Raw genomic sequence first — 21,098 nt, forward strand, 5'->3', positions numbered from 1 at the left:
GTGGCATTTGGAATTTTGTCATCTAGGTCTTCTGAGACATATAGTCCTTAAGAAAAACAGGGTCTCAAAGAGACTGAAGATCAACTATGGAAAATCAGACACTAGGAATTATAAAAGGAGTTATCAAGAACAGGCTATGGAAGGATGAATTCCCTGAAGTCTTCATAGCTGTATTCAGCATCAAAGTGGTCAATAGGCCCCAAAGCACTTCAAAGCTTAAATCAAAAGTTGGGCTTCCTGCTTATCTAAAGGCATTAATCTAATATAAATTTGCTTTGGGGAATTTCATTCATGGTTGTAGAGGGTCAAATATTCAAAAGAAAATAAAACTTTTCATCAAATTTAATGTCATATTATAAAATTATGACTAAGTAATAATGTACAAACTCCAGGAGACAGTGAAGGACAGGGAAGACTGGTGCACTCCAGTCCATGGGTCACATGACTTAGCAACTGTACAACATAAATCATGATCTATTGAGAAAATTAATGACATCATAACCAGTTTATGGTCTTAGCTTTTATGTTCTTAGCTGAGGCTAGTCAAAACTAAAATAGTGAAAATATGCACAAATGTTCACAGCATCTTAGGTTTCATCTCATTTCTAGGCTTGAACACATTACTTAGAAAGTTTCTCCAACTATCTCATACCTGAGGAATTTTAGAATCCTGTAAAGAGCTATTGCCCTTATTTCTTGGACAACTCTCAGATTCCAAGTCTCTACATTACCAAAAATAGAACTGACTGCAGATGAAGCTAAACCATGTGAAACATTCCCTATTCCCTGTCATGGAAATAACCAATCTCCTACCATTATGCTAAACAATGGTGTGTGTACTCAACTTTCCTACTAGTATTTCTATGTGAATTTCATGGATATGTTCCACTGTAACCAAATCAGAATTATCAGAAATCTGCAGTGAGAAAAGAAAATCATTACATGTCTAGTAATCATTATGTTTTAATTAAAACAGACTTCTTTAAGCAGTATGCGCCTCCCAAACTCATTTAGAATATGATTTAGAGGAAAAAAAAGCAAATAATTTGTAGTATAAAAACACTGTACTTAAGAGTATTAAATTTCAGGTACATAGATTTATAAAGCATTATAAAAAGTGACAAACTGGCTATTTAACATACATGTGTATATATATATATATATGTATATATGTATGTATGTGTGTTAAAATATATATTATAGACACACAAATATATATATTTCTTTGCTTTCAATGAAGGTAATAAGGATGTGAGAAAAGCCTGAAGATCCTTCCTATACAAGGGATGTTACAGTTTGGCCCTGGTTACCAATAATCTGTTTTGATTCTAACCGGCAGCTACTTAAAAAGAAAACAGGATAATTCTAACCTTCTCCTTAGGACTTTTGTGCCCTTAGGTATTTACTCTCAGCAACAGTCTGTGGTGCCTGAATTACTGCAACTGGAGGAAGGGATAGGTAAACATACCAAATCAGCTGGAAATATTTAAAGGTTACCGTTTTCTTGGTGTGAAGCTAAAGACATTATGTTTTGTTCTAAAAAGCCAAAACCAAGGAGAGAAATATTCCCATCTACTTCACTTCCATCAGCATCAAAAAAGAACTGATTGCATACTCAAGTTTCCTATTTTCATGACTGAATATACTGAAAACAATTTCATTACTGAGTACATTTTCTTAATTAAAAGATATACATAATTTCCTCCTAAAATAGAGCAAACTCTTGATTACAAACATTGGTGTATGTGGTTAATCACAACAAATCTGAATTTCAAACCAGCCTGCTACCCCCTCACACACTTCTGCTCTGTTCCCCTTTTGAAAAATCACATGTACTAATAAAAATGTAAGCCATTTTCCTTGGGAGACATGTGAAGGGAGTACAGTAATAGAAAGAAATACTCCAATGATACACCATTTTGTATTACTCCTAGAAAATTTTTTTTTTACTACTGTTAATTAAAAATTAAGATTTATACACTTAGAAATACAAACATTAAAGCTGTCATTCTAACATCAGACTTGGTTTTTAGACAATCTATCCATTGCTATATAATGCAACTTCCCTAAGGTACTCCTAGATGTTAAAGCTGGACTCTTCCACAATATCTGAATTATTTAACAATGGCAGTGTTCACTAGTCAACTGGATTTCTAACTGAATTGAGGAACACGGTCTATTGTAGGAGCCTATTTGCAGTTATATCTCTATGACATTTTTTACTGTTAAAATCTGTGGAAAAAAAAAAATCTAAAGAACAACTTCATGAGACATACAGGAATGGGATTATAACTTTTTTTTATCTGAGTAAACAGAGGCTCAGAGTTAACAGATTTGCCAGGGGTACTTCAGAGTCTCACCAATTTTGACCAACTTCCTGACCTTTACTCCAGTCCCTGTTTGTCCTTTATTATTCCTTACTTAAAAGGAGTATTTACATGTTTAGCTATCATGCTAATTACTCAGGAAAGCAGAATCACAAGACCTTTACATCGTCTGCCTTATCTTCATAACCCCTAGACCTGAGTTTATACATTATCTTTTAATGGACTCAAGCCTAGCACCACTAGAACATCACAGATTTCCGCCACTCCTGTATTAGCTAAGGAATGATCTTAAACTGCAATAGGCATGTGTTTATTTTAATGTGCATTTGTGCACCATCAAAAGTCATCCTGGGTGCCACAAAGGGCAAGTATACCACACTTGAGAAACACTGCTTGAGGAAATCATTTTATTTTCATTGACTCCAACTTTGAGCTTCTTCAAAATGGTTCTAGCTAGGCTTTCTGAAGTAACATAAGTCTTTGTCCACTATAAATAACCTTCCTTCAAACGCTTGAAAATTCCAGTTAAGTCTTCTCTTAATTTTATATTCCCCAAACAGATCCAGCTTCTTCATTTATGCACAAGACACAATTTTTACTCTTTCAAAGTTATTTTGTCACTGTTTATCACCCATTACCACAACCAACTTTTACTGTCAGGAACTGTTCTAAATGCTTCATGTGAACAAAATCACTCACTTCTCACAAGATCCTTCTGAGGCAGGCAGAATGCTGTCTCTCTTTTACACATGAGGATTCAGAGACAAAGGAAAGTTAGGTAAACCACCCAAGGTGACACAGTTAGAAATAGCGAACTTGGGTTTAAACCCAGATACCCTGGCTCCAGAGTCTGTAATTCCGACCACTGCCAACTATTGCTCAACCACCACATGAAAGGAATACTGATGCAGAATTTATTACCAATGTTGATTTTAAAGGTCAATAATATCAGCTATGCTTGTTGGTTAAATAATATTACTAAATCAGTTGCCTAATGGTGAGTTAAATTTGTGACAAACTAAAAAGACCAACAATTTAAAAAGCAGGTCTATGCACTGAGATGCTATAATTTCTTTAATCAATAATATTTCATAATAACTCAGTATAGGCAGAAGTTTGATATTAATATCACTTAATTCTCACTTCTCTCTTCAATAACCTTGACATCTACAAAAAACCCTACATTCTTAACATTTAATACTTTCTTACCCTATAAATATACCTTATTTTCTGCTCTTGCTTTTCCTCTTAACCAAGGATCCCAGATAAGCAAAGGTTTTTTTTTTTTTTTTTTTCCCCCTCTCTGGATCCAGTTGTTTGTATTGGCCTAAACACTTCTGATGTCCTAGATTCATCATCATTTTTCTCTCCTAGTCCCTGGCAAAAAGTTCAGAATTTCCAGGATGGCTTACTGTATTGAGTATGTACTATAAGCCTAAAATGGAATTCTGTAAAGGATGCTAACATAAAGAACAGATTTGTCCATACGACGTAACTCCTGTGTGCCTTAATTTTATTATTCTCCAAACAAATCCAAGTCTTTCATCTATTCATAGGACATGATTTTTACTCTTTCAAAGTCATTTTTGAAAATATATATATTTAATAAAATATGATTAGGTCTACTATGTGATGAAACACTCAACATCTAGATTATTTATAAAGGTTTTAGACAACTGAAGAAGTCAATTCATTTAATAATGTTTAGTGCAACCAAAAGTACAAACTGTAAAAATAGTGTGGCTACTAAGCTCTGTTCACATAGAACCAACACATTCTATTGTGATTACGATACACTTCTGAATCATTCTATTTTACTATGTATTCAGCAGTCTAAGAACATCTGTGAATGATCTAACAAATTATCTCATACAGCACTTTCCTTCAGATAGATTTTAACAGAATACGTGAAACATATGCAAATTAACTTTTCAACTGAATAGCTTTTCTTAGAAGTTAAAAATAGAAATGTGAATGATCTTTATTTACCACACAGACTGTTCCAAAAGAAAAGGATTTAAGGAAGTCAGGATCAGCGTATTAAAAGTGTATCATTACCTAAAGTTATTATTTTATAAATCAAGCCATAAAAGTAATAAAGACTATGGTCTATTTTCTGTTTTGTAAACTCAATTTCAACAATATAATTTTCAATCACAGATTTAGAATTCAGAGACCAGCTGCTTAAATGACGATATGGTTTGTTAATTCCATGGTAGAAAAAAGGCTAAATGAAGAAGTCCTGGAATGTAATTTCCAGTGCCTTTCTGGTCAAAGTCTATAGACTGCTAGACCTCTGTAAGGCCTAGAGTGAACATGACCTCAGTCTAGAGTGCAGAGTCTGTTAATACTGTGACAATTCTACTTCTAACCATCCTAGAAGATCCTCAGGAATAAATAAACCAGTGATTAGACTAGGCTAGCATGTGATGGGTATTCACTACAGAAAGGTCAAATGTTGAACAAATCAATCTGTCACCTCACTTAACTCTTTGCTTCTTCAATTCTTCTTTTATTCCATAATCCTATCTACCTTGACTATCTCCTAGGTAGCCTAGACTTTCTTCCTATCTTTCCATCTTTACTTAATATTAATTTTTACTTAACACTAGAGTTCACATGGTCTAGCTTCACACTGGCTGTTTTTTCACTCTTTGTTTCCCAACTTCATTGCCAACTTTTTTAAGCAAAGCTTTAGTTGAAGAAGTGTCAAGCCACTCTAGCAATTAATTATGTATTTTAAAGGAAGTCCTATACTATCTTTACCATTCCTTCTTCATCCTTCTTCCCTCTTCTCAGACCTGCCCCTTGAACATACTCTACAATAAATAAATGCTATTTAAAATTTAAAAATAAATAAATAAATAAAAGCAACCTTTGCGAAGGGTATTTTAATCCTGCTGTGTCTACTCCAAGGTCGTGGAAGTGCTAGGTACTGTGACTCCAAATGCAATATTTGTCCAACAGAAAGAAAACAACTTTAATGAAAGTCTATTTATTCTTTTTCATGAGAGTAAAATTCACTGTGTAAACTTTATAACTAGAAAAAAATTAAGTCTGACTAGCATATTTAGAGAATCACCAGTATATTTCCCAGTTGAACATAAACACAAGTGTTATAATATATAATAACAGGTTCTACACACTTTGTAAATAGTATCTCATTTAATTCTCATAATGAACTTTGAGACTGCTATTCCCATTTCACAGATGGGAAGCTAAGGCTCATGGAAGTTACTTAAACAAGTTAACACAATAAACTGGAAAGCTGATATTCAAACTCAGGACTGCTTCCGTAGTCATAACCATTGATTCAAATCATGCTGTCACAAGTATGCTTCAATGGCTGCTTTGCCAGTGAGAATATGCTCAAACTCCTAATTCTATTTTCTATACAGGAAGAGTTGCAGCTTCATTTTTATACTTATAAAATGATTAACTTGTATGTATGGGGAAGGTTTAGAGAAACATGTATTCAGTCATCTTTATATAAATCAATTGAAAACATAAAATGTTTTATAAAAACTTACCATTTAACATCAATAGATTGTCAGTTCCTGGATGTGGATAGCTCAATCGACCTTTAAAAAGATGGGAAAGGGAAGTTTGAAGATTATGGAGCTATTTGAAAAGCAAAAAAGAAAAAAAAAAGGAAGGGGAGTAAGGAGAATAAATTTACTGAGCATAGTACAGTTCTTCAGGAATAAAAAATTAATGTTTAGTTCAAAGTGTATTAACTGAAACTACCTTTGCAAGTTGAAAATGAAAACAGTGAACTTTTAGTTCTAAGACTATAAGAGCACAATGTGATTTGGGGGCAACCCTTATGGAACCAAGTTTTGTTTTTTTGGAATATAAAAACAATGTAGGTAATCCTAGTCTTTCAAACTTAATACAGGATGTGAAAATTAAAAAAAAAAAAATTCTCAAATCTGTTTGCAATTCTCTCTAAAGGTCTATTTTCCCAAAAATCATATTTGAAGGACAGAAACTTATATTCTTAAAAACACACACACACACACACACAAATAAGCCACAAAAACTCTTCTCAACTTACTCTTGAATTCAATATGATTTTATAAGCTGAATTTAAATAAAGCTTAATAAAAACATCTTAAAGGTTTTACTACAAATAATATTGGAAATTTAATACTGTTTGGTATTATTCAAAGTTTATAAATGAGACAAAAATAAAAACATAAAAAATGCAAATATTAAAGCTTAGGAGCGTGAATACTTCTTTTTGAGTAATCCTTCATTAGGGAATTTTGCATTTAGAAAAATACAGAAGGGACAACTACTATATACTGCTATGGAAGATAAAAAGTTATACATGAACAACTGTTCATGTATTACATGATGTTTTACATCAACATTTATTTGATTAAATCCCAATAGTGAGGATGATCATTTGTTTGTAGTCCGTGAAAATATAGGATTTTCCTTGAATGACTGAATCTGTGATAGACTATTAGAAACGTACATTAAAGTCTGCTCAGAAAACTTTGAAAAATTAAATATCTGTGAGATTGCATTTTAGAAACTTTTAGCACAGCCCTTGAAAAAGACACTATGACACAGTGCAGTGTATTGATACCAGAAGGAGAAACCAACGACTGTCAATGAACCTGACATGATTTGTAAGGAGTACAGAGTAACCACCTCAGCAAGTGCTTTATATTTTGAGGGTCCTCTTCAAAATATCCCACACAAAACAGATATTTTCTACTGGCTTTTAATTATGAAGTTAAAGAATTTTATCATGTCTGGTGCAAGAGCAAGTGGCAAAGGTAATCCAATTTTGATGTTAAAACAGATAAGCAGATATATACATATTTGTGTGTGTATATGTGTGTGAATATATATATATACACACACACACACATATACCTATACATACACACACACACGTCATCTGAGTTCTAATTTAACTAAACACTTCGTTTTCACACTGAACTTAAACTAAATGTTTCTGACCTTCAAAGGACAATTTACCAGCCCTTATTGACGCCTAAGTTTCACGCAACATGACATTAGTTAATGGAATACCATACAAATAAGTTTACTGATGTGATACTTTAGTATGGAATGAGAAACAGGAGAGTAAGTACAAAGGGCATAAGATAGAGTTAGGAAGCAGAGCTCTCTTGAACTGGATATTTCAACAGTGTGGAACATTACTTTGAAGGATCATAGTTTATTTTGGAAATATGCCTATTTCTAAACATCTTGTTGCAGATGACCAAATTTAGAGAACAATTTAAGGCTACAAAAAAAAAAAAATCACCCTTATACTTGAGACTGAAAACCAAAACCCCTAACAAAGTGGCAACCTGTATTGCTCTGTTCAGTGTAACAAGTTCATTAGTCTGTACACTGATACTAAGGATACAAACACTAGTGAGATAGTCTCTGCTTATGATGCGGTAGGTGAGACAGACACAAATAAACAATTACAATACACTTAGCCAAGGGTAAACAGTTATGTACAGTAGCCTATATTAAAAAAACAAAAACACAAATGAGTATTTAACCAAGTCCAGGGATTCAAGCAAGATTTCCAACAAAAGCAAACTAAGCAAAGCCTTAAGCCTAGTTCCACTTCAAAAGACACTCAACTTCCAACTGCCACATAATTATCCTCTAATAGGTTCACTGTTGACTTTATTTTTTATCCCAAGACACAGGTAACAAGATATTTTCATTACTAATAGTCTTTTGACTTCTTGGCTCTGAATGGACTTAAAAGGCACATCTTATGTGGAAAGTTCAATAAACAGATATTCTATTTGCAAATGGATAGACATGCGTAAATATGTTCTAAAATATAATTCTTCAAAGAAGAAAATTTCTCGAGATAATAAAATACTCCAAATTGAAATAAGCAGATTTAGATTTGTTTTAAAATTACCTAGTTACTTTTCCTCTACCATAGTGAAATACTAATACATCTTTACAAGTAAACTTTCACAGCTCTATTTTACATGTGAGTGAGTGAGTGAGTGTTAGTTGCTCAGTCGTGTCGGACTGTATGTAGCCTACCAGGCTCCTCTCTCCATGGGATTTTCTAGGCAAGAATACTGGAATGGGTTGCCATTCCCTTCTCCAGAGGATCTCCCCAACCCAGGGGTAGAATCCAGGTCTCCTGCGTTGCAGGCAGATTCTTCACCGTCTGAGCCATGAGGGAAGCCCATCTATTTTACAAGGGATAGTATTAAAATTACTTTCATTAAGAATCTGCCAATTGACAGTAATAACTAACACTGGAGGTTTTATGGGCTTCCCTGGAGAATGGATTGGCCTAACCCACTCCAGGATTCTTGCCTGGAGAATTCCACAGACAGAAGAGCCTGGCAGGCTACAGTCCATGGGGTTGTGAAGAGTCAGACACAACTGAACAACTAACACTTGCACTTGGCGGGTTTATGATGTACCAGGAGCTTTTCTTGGAGAAGGAAATGGCAACCCACTCCAGTGTTCTTGCCTGGAGAATCCCAGGGACGGGGGAGCCTTAGGGGCTGCCGTCTATGGGGTCACACAGAGTCAGACACAACTTAGCAGCAGCAGCAGCAGGAGCTTTTCTAAGTTCTTTACAGCGAATTACTTAACCCTCACAACAATCCTGACTTAGGTACCATTATCTTCCCACTGGAAGATAAACCTTGCCCCCAAAAGTTAAAACATCTAGCCCAAGATTGCAGCACTGGCAGGATTCGATCCAGGCAGATGACCTACACACTTAACACTATCTTAGCAATGACCTCCTAGCTAATAACAACCTGGATCAAAGTATGCATGGTTGGTTGTACAAAAAAATTCATTCAATGAAAATATTCACAGAATGATTATGCAGCATAGATAACTTATCCTTTAATACATAAAAAAAAAAAAAAACAGAAAAAAGCCACATTGCTATAAAACCAGTTTCCTCCTATTGTCTAAAGGCCTGTGGCACAGAGGTAGTTGTAGATTAACACCTGTTTTGTCAATACTAGGGCACACAAATGGGCAGACAGAGAGCTGCCCACAGGGAAAAAAATTATAGATTTTCCCAACCTTTCTTGTAGTCAAGTGTGCCCACGTATCTAACGTGTGGTCAACAAATGTAAAACAAAACTGGTAACTGAAGTTTCTGGCAAGTATCCTTAAAAGGGAAGCTCTTCCCTTTTCTTTACCATTTCTCCTGCTTTCTGGAATGCATATGCAATGGCTCAACCAAATCAGCTATCTTAGATCATGAGGCAGAAGCTGGGTGTGAAGACTACCAGACTGAAGGACCCCAGACCCATGAGAACCACAACACTACTTCTCCGAGTCTTATGTTTATGTAAAAGAGAAAACGCCTATCATATTTAAGCTACTTAGGAATTCTCAGTTATACCAGAAGAAGTTAACTTTACAGATAAAGTCCTCTAGCAACGAATTTGAGCAAATTGAATTTTAGTTAATTGGGCTATTATTTATGATTGTAAAAATATGACAAAATATAGTAGTGTCATGATGGTTTTAACATATCTAAAGAAATAGGTATACACTCCCTCTTGGTCTCTTTTACATTAAAATACTATAAAGTGGAAAATAAATAATTTTGAAAAATCTGTATTCTTAGGTGTTGGTGAATAACTAGAAGACCCACAATACCTTAAAAATTGTCTTATTAGTCTGATTTTTAACAATATGCGTAATACATATACAAAAAGACTAATTCATGTTAGCCATTTTAGATGCATATTACCACATCAAAAAACACTGACAAATATGACAATTGCATACAACTTACCAACTATAAAATAAAGATAAATTATTCACAGGTCAATATTTAAAGACATGCAATAAGTTAAGCCAATATTAGACTATTCACACTACCAACACAAAGAACTTATTAGTGACAAAATGATAACATCTATTTCATGTTTCCTTAGATTTATAAACATTCTTTTAAAGCTATAGAAATATGAATTAGGAAGGACAGAATGAAGCAATCATTTCCCCAACATCTCTTAATGATTGTGTATTCTCAAATTTAAAGCTTCTAGTTAATGAGAAGATACCCATTTGATGAATTTAGTTGCTAAGCTGTGTCCAACTCTTCTGTGACCTCATGGACTGTAGCCCACCAGGATCCTCTGTCCATGGGATTTTCTAGGCAAAAATACTGGAGTGGGTTGCCGTTTCCTACTCTAGGGGATGGCCCTGACCAAGGAGTTGAATCCACGTTTCCTGCATTGGCAGGCGAATTCTTCACCGCTAAGCCACTAGGGAAGCCCGTTCAACCTATAGTCTTACTTCCTGTCCCGGATCCCATGTTCTCTTGGTTCTCCTCTATCAGCAGCCACTCCTAAGGTCTTCTTTGCAAGTAATTTATCTTCCTCCTCTTCTCAACCCTTAAATGCTAAAGCTCCCGTGGTCAATCCTCAGATTTCTCTCTCTACACTGTCTCCCTGGATGACATTATCTGCTACCAAAACTTCATATGTCATCTCTAAGCAGATGACACTCATGTTATATCTCTTAACTGCAACTCTCTACTCTAACTCTGTATTTCCCTAGATTAGTATACAGTATTTTTTCTCTTATCAACACACTGCCCAACCTGACTACTCTTCACCAGCTCCTTCACTGTCTGCCTGGCCTAAGCCATCTCCATCTCCTCACAGATGGCCAGAATAACCTCACAGTCTTGTCTCCACTCAGCAGTGATCCTTCTAAAACCTAAGTCGGCTTATGTTGCTCTATTGCTTAAAACCCTCCCCCATTTATCTGACCCTTCATCGTCTACCATTCTAACCGCAGTGGCTTCTGCTATTACTCAAACATGCCAGGAACATTCTCATTTCAGGATCTGTATACTTCCTCCCCTTTTGGATCCAAAATGCACTTGCCTACATATGACCAAAGTCACACCTCTCACTTAAGTTAGGTCTTTAACAGATGCCATCACAGACAATCCTGTCTAAAGCAGCAGCTTCATTCTTTCTCTGTACCCTTGACACTATGCTTCTGCCTTCAAACAGAAGGCAGATTGATTGACAACACTGATTTCTGTTGTCTCTGTCCTTCATTAACCAGACCCATGAGGGCAAGACTGTCATTTTTTATTCCCTACTCTTTCTCTAGTATGTAACACAGAGCTTGGTACATAACAGATTCAAATATTTATTAAATGGATGAAAAAAAATCTCATTCTGTTATGTGAACTATGAGCTCGATCTAAAGCACAGGACCTAAATATGCATCTGTATGTGAGGCATGGAAAAGACATTCAGTAAATTAAAAAAAAAAAATCACAAAACAAGCTTTCATCAGTTCACTTCTAAACCCCTTAAATATGGGGAGGGGAGAGAAAAAGACAAGTCCTAATTTTGCTCTTTGCCAAGATTAATTTTTCCCATCTCCACAACTGTTTTCTTTTTCTTTAATGAATGCATCCAAAAAATGATCTTCAAAGCCCCAATATTCACAGTTAATGATGCCGACCAATTTCTCATTAGTGATGAGAAAGTTGCTGAGCAACAATGCCACACGTTCTGCCAACTCTTTTAAACAGGGGAAAAAAAAATCACACATTCAGAGTTTGAGTTAGAATAGTTAACCAACTAGTAAGAGAGGTGGTATGGTGTGGTGGTTCAAAGCACAAACTCAAGAACTATTAAATTCCACCAACTACTAGCAATGAAATTTAGATATGTATTATTAGTAAGCCACCACAATTATCCAACTGTAAATTAAAGCTAAATATCTACCCTTAGTTGTGATAATTAACTAAATTAATACATACATGTAGAGTCCTCAGAACAGAGCTTAGCATGTATCAAGTGATCAATAAATGACAGGTATGATATGTTACATACTGGGTACATATATTAAACCAACACATACACAACACTCTTAAATAAGAACTAATACTTCCTTTTTATGTGCTTTAAACAAAGCATTGCTCCCACTGCTTTGGAAGACTCTTCTCATGTATCTTTCATTATCTACATTTCACCTTTATTTTGAAATCCAATTAGGAAAAAAAAAAATGGTTCACAGGAAGCCTGGTAAAATCCACTCAGAATGTGGTCATTACCAACCTTGAATAACTTCAATCTCTGCTCAGATCCAAAGGGAAGGTCAGTCATTCCTGACCTCACTCCCAAATCTCAATGCATGCCTCATAAAAACCTAAGAATAAGATCATACAAACATAGGAAAGACCCTTAGATCCAGATCCCAAGAAAGCAACAGGAGCATTCCTTACCTTCATCTAATAAAAGCCACCAGTCTACTTTAGTTTCGAGGAAAATTAATCAAGCTAATTCACTCTTAAATAAGGATCCCATCATAACTTTCTTCACTTAATAACTTTCAAAACCTTTATCCAGTTAATACTAGACCATACATTAGGAGGGCTTCTCCAGTAGCTCAGCTGGTAAAGAATCCGCCTGCAGTGCAGGAGACCCTGGGTCGATTCCTGGGTTGGGAAGATTCCCTGGAGAAGGGATAGGATACCCACTCCAGTACTCTTGGGCTTCCCTGCTGGCTCAGCTGGCAAAGAATCTGCCTGCAATGCGGGAGACCTGGGTTTGATCCCTGGGTTGGGAAGATCCCCTGGAGGAGGGCATGGTAACCCACTCCAGCATTCTTGCCTGGAGAATCCCCATGGACAGAGGAGACTTGTGAGGGCTACAGTCCCTGGGGTCTGTAAACACCAAGGAACATAGAATATGAATAACTTTCTTTAAAGTATAACCACAGAGAAAGACAAAAACAATAAAGGCCTAAACTAAAGTCGTTAATCATCTGGTAAGATAATGTATTACTGTAAAATCACTTCAGTAAAACTGGTAATAATTGATATATGCAATTAAATGTTAAAATCATGTTGCGCTAATGGTCACAAAACTTTAAATTATAAAAGGGTTTATTAACAAAAGGAATATTGAGAATAACAAATGGGCAATCAAACATCATCAGTGGTAGTATAAACTGACATAAAACTTAAAAATAAATTGGCAAAAGTGGGGGGTGGGATGATTTAGGAGACTGGGTTGGCACAGACACACTAGTGTGCATAAAGCAGACAACCAGTGAGCGCCTCCTGCATGCCCAGGGCGCTCAGCGCTCCACAGGGACCCAGATGGGAAGGAAGTCCAAAGAAGAGCGGGTGTGTGTACACAGAGCTGATGCACTTCACTTCACAGCAGAAGCTAACACAACACTGTAATGCAACTATACTCCAATAAAAAGTAATAAAACAATAACCTTAGTCACACTGAGGGAATATTAAGACTGCTGGTCACAACCATGGTCCGATCCCACAAGAGTTGGAACACAAGAGTCTCCCAGTAGCAGAGACAGCATCAACCAACCACCACAGGTCAGGCAGCAACCGGGTTTTCAAAAGACACTGTTTTAGAGCCAGAGAAAGAAGGATCCCACTTCCAAACTGAGACTCTGCCCCTCACCCAGGAGGATACATGAGTTTCCTTCCTTCTTATGCTTATTGAGACAGGCTGGGACCTGGGACCCTTTGCTGCAGTGAGTTCACCTGCACAAAGGTCTCTTTGAGCATCAGAATACAAAGAAACCATACGGAACTAAAAATAAAGTGCCTACATATGCGGTTGCAGCACATTATGAACAATAAGATACAAAAATATAAAAAGCTCAACTGCCACTTCTAAGGCTTCAGGAACAAAAGCAGGGTCCTGTGCATGATCGATCCCTGCACACAGCGCCTCCAGGGCCACCAACGGTGGGTGGACCACTTAGGCCACCCGCTGGCCTGACCCACAGATCCACCCCTACCTTCACGCCATTTAAAGGACCAGTTCACCCCCGCCTCAGGAAGCATGGGAGGGAACAATGAAAACCTGTTACTTGTTTTCACTCCCTTTTGCTGTAGCAGGAGTCAAAAGAAACCTTGCCTCCATGGTGGCTCAGATAGTAAAGAATCTGCCTGCAATGCAAGGGACCCAGGTTCAATCCTTGGTCCAATCAATGGGTCAGGAAGATCCCATGGAGAAGGGAATGGCAACCCACTCCAGTATGCTTCCCTGGAGAATTCCATGGACAGAGGAGCCAGATGGCTATAGTCCACAGGGTCGTAAAGAGTCGGACAAGACTGAGTGACTAACACTTTCACACTTTGGGGGAAAAAAAAAGTTGGCAACATGTGTCTAGTGCCTTGAAAACAAATGTAATGTCTATTCTATGGAAATAAACTCAGAAAAAGCTCATTAACTTTCATTTAAAAATTCAAATACCCAAATGTACAACTGTAGGGGAATGGTTATACAAACTATTTTGCATGCATGTAAATGATTTTAAAAGTTCTAAATAAATATTGATAAAAAAATTTGGTGGAGCAATGTTTAATCTTTCAACCAATAATATACTGAGCTTGTTCTATTTGGTTGGCACTAATACAGATGCTGATTCAAGATAAAGCAAAAACAGAAGTGGTCAATGTTCCCATGATACACTATCATGTGAATAGAAATATACACTGAAAAAAAATAACTGAATCAAAAATAAATGAGAAAAGTGCTCCAATTGAAAATCAACATGGTTGCTTAGCAATTCTTACAAAGTAACCCACTACTGACTAGAGTGTCAAAGAAGCTTCACTAAGGAGGTACCTGAACCAGGGGTTATAGAGTCTTCCAACTGAACATGGAGGACTGAATATTTCTGCTGCTTTCTGAAACCCCTAAAATGACAGCATAGAAGTTTTAAAGAGGCATAACCACCATTAGGACAAAGAGGATTGGACAGGATCACAGAAGAATCATATCAACATTTTCAAAAGCTGTGAACGTGAATGGCTGAGTGGTAGTTGACTGCGGAGACCAGAAATCACCGAAAACACTAAAGATAACCTGGTGTGTACGTGGGGAAGATTATCAAGAAATAAGCTGTTTACTACAGCGAAAGCCCCCAAAAGTTGAGAAATAAGCAGCTCTGGTTATCACTCAGAGTAGATATGACTAGAACTGAAAACTGGGAGGCGGATGATTGGTTCAGCAGAGACACATGCAGCCCCTTCTCTGGCTCTTCTAAGAAGGCTAACTAGGCAGGACTACAGCTTCCAGGCAGAAGAATGGAAGGCAGACATCCAAGTCCATTCCCCAGATCAAAAGAAAATATATGAACACAGATACTGTGACATGCAGATCCACTTACAGTAATGCTCACTAGATCATAAGCTGTAACTACACACAGTTTCCAATAACCATTTCTGTTTATCTTTAAAAATGAATGGACAGCAAAGGATCATAAGATACTTAACAAAAGTCTCCAGCATGAGAAAAAAAAAAGAACAAAACCAAATAATTACAAAAGAGGAACTTAAAAGAAGCATAGACAATACAAGGAACTGGAAAAATAATTGTTTAAATACTTCAGAGAAATAATATCAAAGAATAAAAATAAGAAAGTTCTGAGAATTTTTCTAAAGAGGGTCTTAAAAGTCATTCAGAGAAAATTTTTTAAATAAAAAAATCATTAGAAGGATTGAAAGTAAGAGATGAGGAAACACTTCCAAAAGCAAAACAAAAGATAAAGTCATGAAAGTTAGAAAACCAAATGGTGAATATAGGAGACTTAATATTTCAAGAAAAGCAATTTCAGAGAGGGGTAATATAAAAAATAGAAGAGAAGAAATTATAAAAAAAAAAAAGTACCCAAAATTCCCAAGAACTGAAGGAAATTAATCTCTGAAATAGGAGGACTCAACTAATGTGCAGTACAAGAAATAAAACAATAAAATGGAATGAAAGAAGGAAAGATGGATGGAAGAAAGAGGAAGAAGACAGATAGGTAAAGTCCCCCACCATCATACATGGGAAGACCAAATTCATTAGTACAAAATTTCAGAACCACAGGCATGAAAATATTCTAAAAAGCTTCCAGTAAAAAAATTAAAATTAAAATACAGAAAACAAGACCATCATACAAATGAACAGGTTTTAGAATGGTGTTAAATTTAACCCTGGAAGTAATGAAGCATTGCTTTCAACATTCTAAATCACTAATACATAATTCCACACAAGCCTACCATCTTATGTAGGTAGAATAAACATGTTTTCATACATACAAGCCTCAAAATTGATATCCCATCTGAAACAAGGCTGTAAGATAGGCCCAATAAAACATATATAAACCATTAAGAAAGAACATGGAAATTAGGACATGAATCCCAAAGGAAAAAGGAATTCCTGGGCTTAGGGAAACCCTAAAATGACAGTTATGATGGGCTACAAGGATACTCACACCACCGGGGCAGGGGCGGGGGGGAGGAGGGGGGAGGTGGAAAAAAGACAACTTACATGACTATTTGATGTTTTTACACGTTTTACATGTTAAAAGAGAAGCTTCAGTGTTTTACAAATATATTCTGGGATGAATTAGTGTAAGTACTTAGAAAACTAAGCAAACAAACCAAAAGAGACAGAGATGAATTCCAGGAAAAACAAAGTTATATGAGAAAGAAAATGTTACAGTACAAAACATATGAGGTTCACCTGTAAATAGCATTTGTATTATCACAGTAATTGCAACCTCTAAACAAAAGTGGTCCTAAAATAATTTTTAGAGGACAAAGCAGTGAAAATGTTGGGGGTATGGGTAAATCAAAGTAGAGAGCCTACAGACAATACCTAAAATGTAGGAACTATAAAGCATAAGCATATTATTTATAAATAATTACACAAAGAATAGGTACAGTTGAAGTGGCTACATCCAAGGAACAGAAATCAGAAGTAGAGAAGAATGAAGAAAGACTTCTATTTTTTCCTTCTATAAACCTTATGGCACTATTTTACCTTGTAATCTATGTACATATGTTTTTTAAACTAACTTTTTGAAAGTTAACAAGGTTAGAGAGAAGGTAACTATTTGAATATCTCAAATATCTTATGTTTATATATTTAAAAAGAAAAAATGACAAAAATTATATACCAAAAATATTAAACATGGTTATTTTAGCTTGTGGAATTATTGATAATTTAAAAACTTTTTTCCCCAAGTTTTTCCAAATTTCCTTTAATGAATACACACTACTTTTTTGAAATAAGGAAAACATTTAAAAGAATAATGTCCTATATCTTGCAGGAAAACCTTTCATTAGAGATTCTCAGATACTTTTCAAATACTATATGCTGCTAAAATTCATAGGCCCAGTTATCCCATGTATTTGTTTTATCACTTCAGGTTCTATATAAACAATATTCTTTCTGCTTTTATTTTCAATTTAAAAATAAGGGCTGTAAGCCCATATTTAAAGTTCTAGGGTAGATGTTTTGCGTGAGTAATAAACTTTTAATAAGTACACATATGCTTTGAATAAATGTGAGTTTTAAGAAAATTCATTGTCATTTCTGTGCAATAGTTTTTAGTTTTTAGAAAAGAAACTGTAATCTTATGTAAGTCAACTCATTTAGCTGACTACTTAAAGATGCTTGGAAGAAATAAAAACTCAAAATATTGTTGCTAAGACTGGTTCCAAATAGAAAAAGGAATATGTCAAGGCTGTATATTGTCACCCTGCTTATTTAACTTATTTGCAGAGTACATCATGAGAAATGCTGGGCTGGAGGAAGCACAAGCTGGAATCAAGATTTCTGGGAGAAATATCAATAACCTCAGATATGCAGATGACACCACCCTTACAGCAGAAAGTGAAGATCTAAAGAGCCTCTTGATGAAAGTGAAAGAGGAGAGTGAAAAAGTTGGCTTAAAGCTCAACATTCAGAAAACTAAGATCATGGCATCCGGTCCCATCACTTCATGGCAGACAGATGGGGAAATGGTGGAAACAGTGGCTGACTATTTTTCTGGGCTCCAAAATCATTGCAGATGGGATTGCAGCCACGAAATTAAGACGCTTACTCCTTGGAAGTAAAGTTATGACCAACCTAGACAGCATATTAAAAAGCAGAGACATTACTTTGCCAACAAAGGTCCGTCTAGTCAAGGCTATGGTTTTTCCAGCGGTCATGTGCGGATGTGAGAGCTGGACTATAAAGAAAGCTGAGCACCAAAGAATTGATGCTTTTGAACTGTGGTGTTGGAGAAGACTCTTGAGAGTCCCTTGGACTGCAAGGAGATCCAACCAGTCCATCCTAAAGGAGATCAGTCCTGGGTGTTCATTGGAAGGACTGATGTTGAATCTGAAACTCCAATACTTTGGCCACCTGATGCAAAGAGCTGACTCATGTGAAAAGACCCTGGTGCTGGGAAAGACTGAGGGCAGGAGGAGAAGGGGACGACAGAGGATGAGATGGTTGGATGGCATCATCAACTCGATGGATGTGGGTTTGGGTGGACTCTGGGAGTTGGTGACGGACAGGGAGGCCTGGCGTGCTACAATTCATGAGGTCTCAAAGAGTCGGACACCACTGAGCGACTGAACTGAAATTAAAGTTTAAAATCTCTATCCAAGATATCGTATTTCAAATGAATCTTCTACAACAAGAACTTTTACAATCACACTTTCAAAATTTCCTTTTCAATCTGCAGGTAACACTGACAACAGAAGTTCTACTCTAATAAATTGTACCCTTAAAATGAACTAAATTCTGAGTAGTTGGGGGTAAAGGTATCAAGTATATCACAACAGTGATCACCTCTTAAAATCAGAACACATTTAATAAAGTGTATATGGCTTCTATATAATTTAGTCCAAAGATAATTATTCTTTTCCTCTTTATCAAAGGCCAGTGACCTACAGGAAAAAGAACACAAAATCAATGAAGTAAAAGGGAAAGAATGTGTAAATTCTACTTACTCCTTTTTAAAATAAAAAGAAACATTTTACTTAAAAACTGAAAGCATACATAGCAATCTATTATCTTGTTTTGGAAAACATTCTAATAAAATGATTTTCATCTATACTATTTTTCGGCACATGTGAAAATTTTGACTTCAAGCAACACAGGTGGCTGAAGAAAAGCAAAATGGTTCTGGGAAATACATGACTATCAGAGTTACTAATAAGTGAGGGCAGTTTAAGAGGAGGAAGGTAACTATACTTTGGCATGGATATTGCTGGTATCAGTTTTATTTTTCACTCTGCTCTATTTTAATAAATACCATTCAAATTTTTTAAACTTCTTATAGATTTCTTTGATCTTGTTCTATTAGAGGAGAGTTTCTCAAAAGTGTACTCTTCACATAACCTGCCATGCCTAATTTCTAGGAGCAGGGCCCTGAAAGCTACATGTTAAACATGCTCTCCAACTCTGAGAACCTCTGTCCAGCTTAGAAGTAATAATTTTTTTTAATTATGAAATTTGATTGGTTTAAGATTTTTTTTAATATGGAAAAATTTTAAAGTCTTTTTTGAATTTATTACAATATTCCTTCTGCTTTATGTTTGGGTTTTTTCAGTCACAAGGCAGGTGGGATCTTGGCCCCCCAACCAGAAATCGAACCCACACTTCCTGCACTGGAAGGTGAAGTCTCAACTGCTGGACAACCAGGCAAGGTGCTAGAAGCTCTTAAGCTCAAAAATGTAAGTTCTCACACCAGACTTTTAGAAATTGATACAAGTTACTTTGTGACTCTGTACTTCAATTTTAAACTGTGGCTTCACCTGATGAGTACAATGTGATAGCTACTGATGTGCTCAGATGCTGAGTCGTGTCCCACTCTTTGCGACCCCATGGACTGTAGCCCACAAGGCTCCTCTGTCCATGGGATTTCCCAGGCAAGAATACTGGAGTGGGCTGCCATTTCCTCCTCAAGGGGAATCTCCCTGGCCCAGGGATTGAACCTGGGTCTCTCACATCTCCTGCACTGGCAGAGTTCCACAGAACAGCAAGGAGAGAAAAGAAAGTCTTCTTAAGTGAACAATGCAAAGAAACAGAGGAAAACAATAGAATGGGAAAGACTGGCAATCTCTTCAAGAAAATTGGAAATACCAAGGGAACATTTCATGCAAGGACAGGCACAATAAAAGACAGAAATGGCAAGGACCCATCAAAAGTAAAAGATATTAAGAAGATGTGGCAAGAATACAGAGAAGAACTATAAAAAAAAGGTCTTAATGACCGAGGTAATCACAATGGTGTGATCACTCACCTACAGCCAAACATCCTGGAACGTGAAGTCAAGTGGGCCTTAGGAAGCATTACTACCAACAGTGCTAGTGGAGGTGACAGAATTCCAGCTGAGCTATTTAAAATCCTAAAAGATGATGCTGTTACACTCAATATGTCAGCAGATTTGTAAAACTCAGCAGTGGCCACAGGACTGGAAAAAATCAATTTTCACTCCAATCTCAAAGAAGGGTACTATCAAAGAATGTCCAAACTAACACAATTGAACTTATTTCACATGCTAGCAAGGTAATGTTCAAATTCCATCAAGCTAGGCTCCAGCAGTACATGAACTGAGAAATTTCAGATGTACAAGCTGGATTTAGAAAAAACAGAGGAACCAGAAATCAAATTGCCAAAATTCACTGGATCACAGAGAAAGCAACAGAATTCCGGGAGAACATCTACTTCTGCTTCGCTGTCTACGCCAAAGCCTTTGACTGTATGGATCACAACAAACTGTGGAAAATTCTTAAAAAGATGGGAAGACCAGACCACCTGACCTGCCTCCTGAGAAACCTGTATGCAGGTCAAGAAGCAACAGTAAGAACCAGACATGGAATAACAGATTGGTTCCAAATCGGGCAAGGAGTCCATCAAGGCTGTATACTGTCACCTGCTTATTTAACTTCTATGCAGAGTGCATCATGCGGAATGTTAGGTGGGATGAATTACAAGCTGGAAT

The 21,098-nt window shown here is 36.3% G+C and overlaps 1 protein-coding gene across 6 annotated transcripts in view; it reads right to left on the reverse strand.

Annotated features, from left to right (window-relative positions):
* Positions 1–21,098, reverse strand: part of CPEB2 (cytoplasmic polyadenylation element binding protein 2) — a 73,161-nt gene that overhangs the window by 31,704 nt on the left and 20,359 nt on the right. For all 6 annotated transcript variants that reach the window (XM_043906173.1, XM_043906172.1, XM_043906171.1 and 3 more), the window contains one exon: positions 5,858–5,908. In XM_043906173.1, the coding sequence (XP_043762108.1) occupies positions 5,858–5,908 (51 nt within the window). The remainder of the gene's footprint in view (positions 1–5,857; positions 5,909–21,098) is intronic.

This window comes from Cervus elaphus, chromosome 6 (genome assembly GCF_910594005.1).
Source record: "Cervus elaphus chromosome 6, mCerEla1.1, whole genome shotgun sequence".
Taxonomy (NCBI): domain Eukaryota; kingdom Metazoa; phylum Chordata; class Mammalia; order Artiodactyla; family Cervidae; genus Cervus; species Cervus elaphus.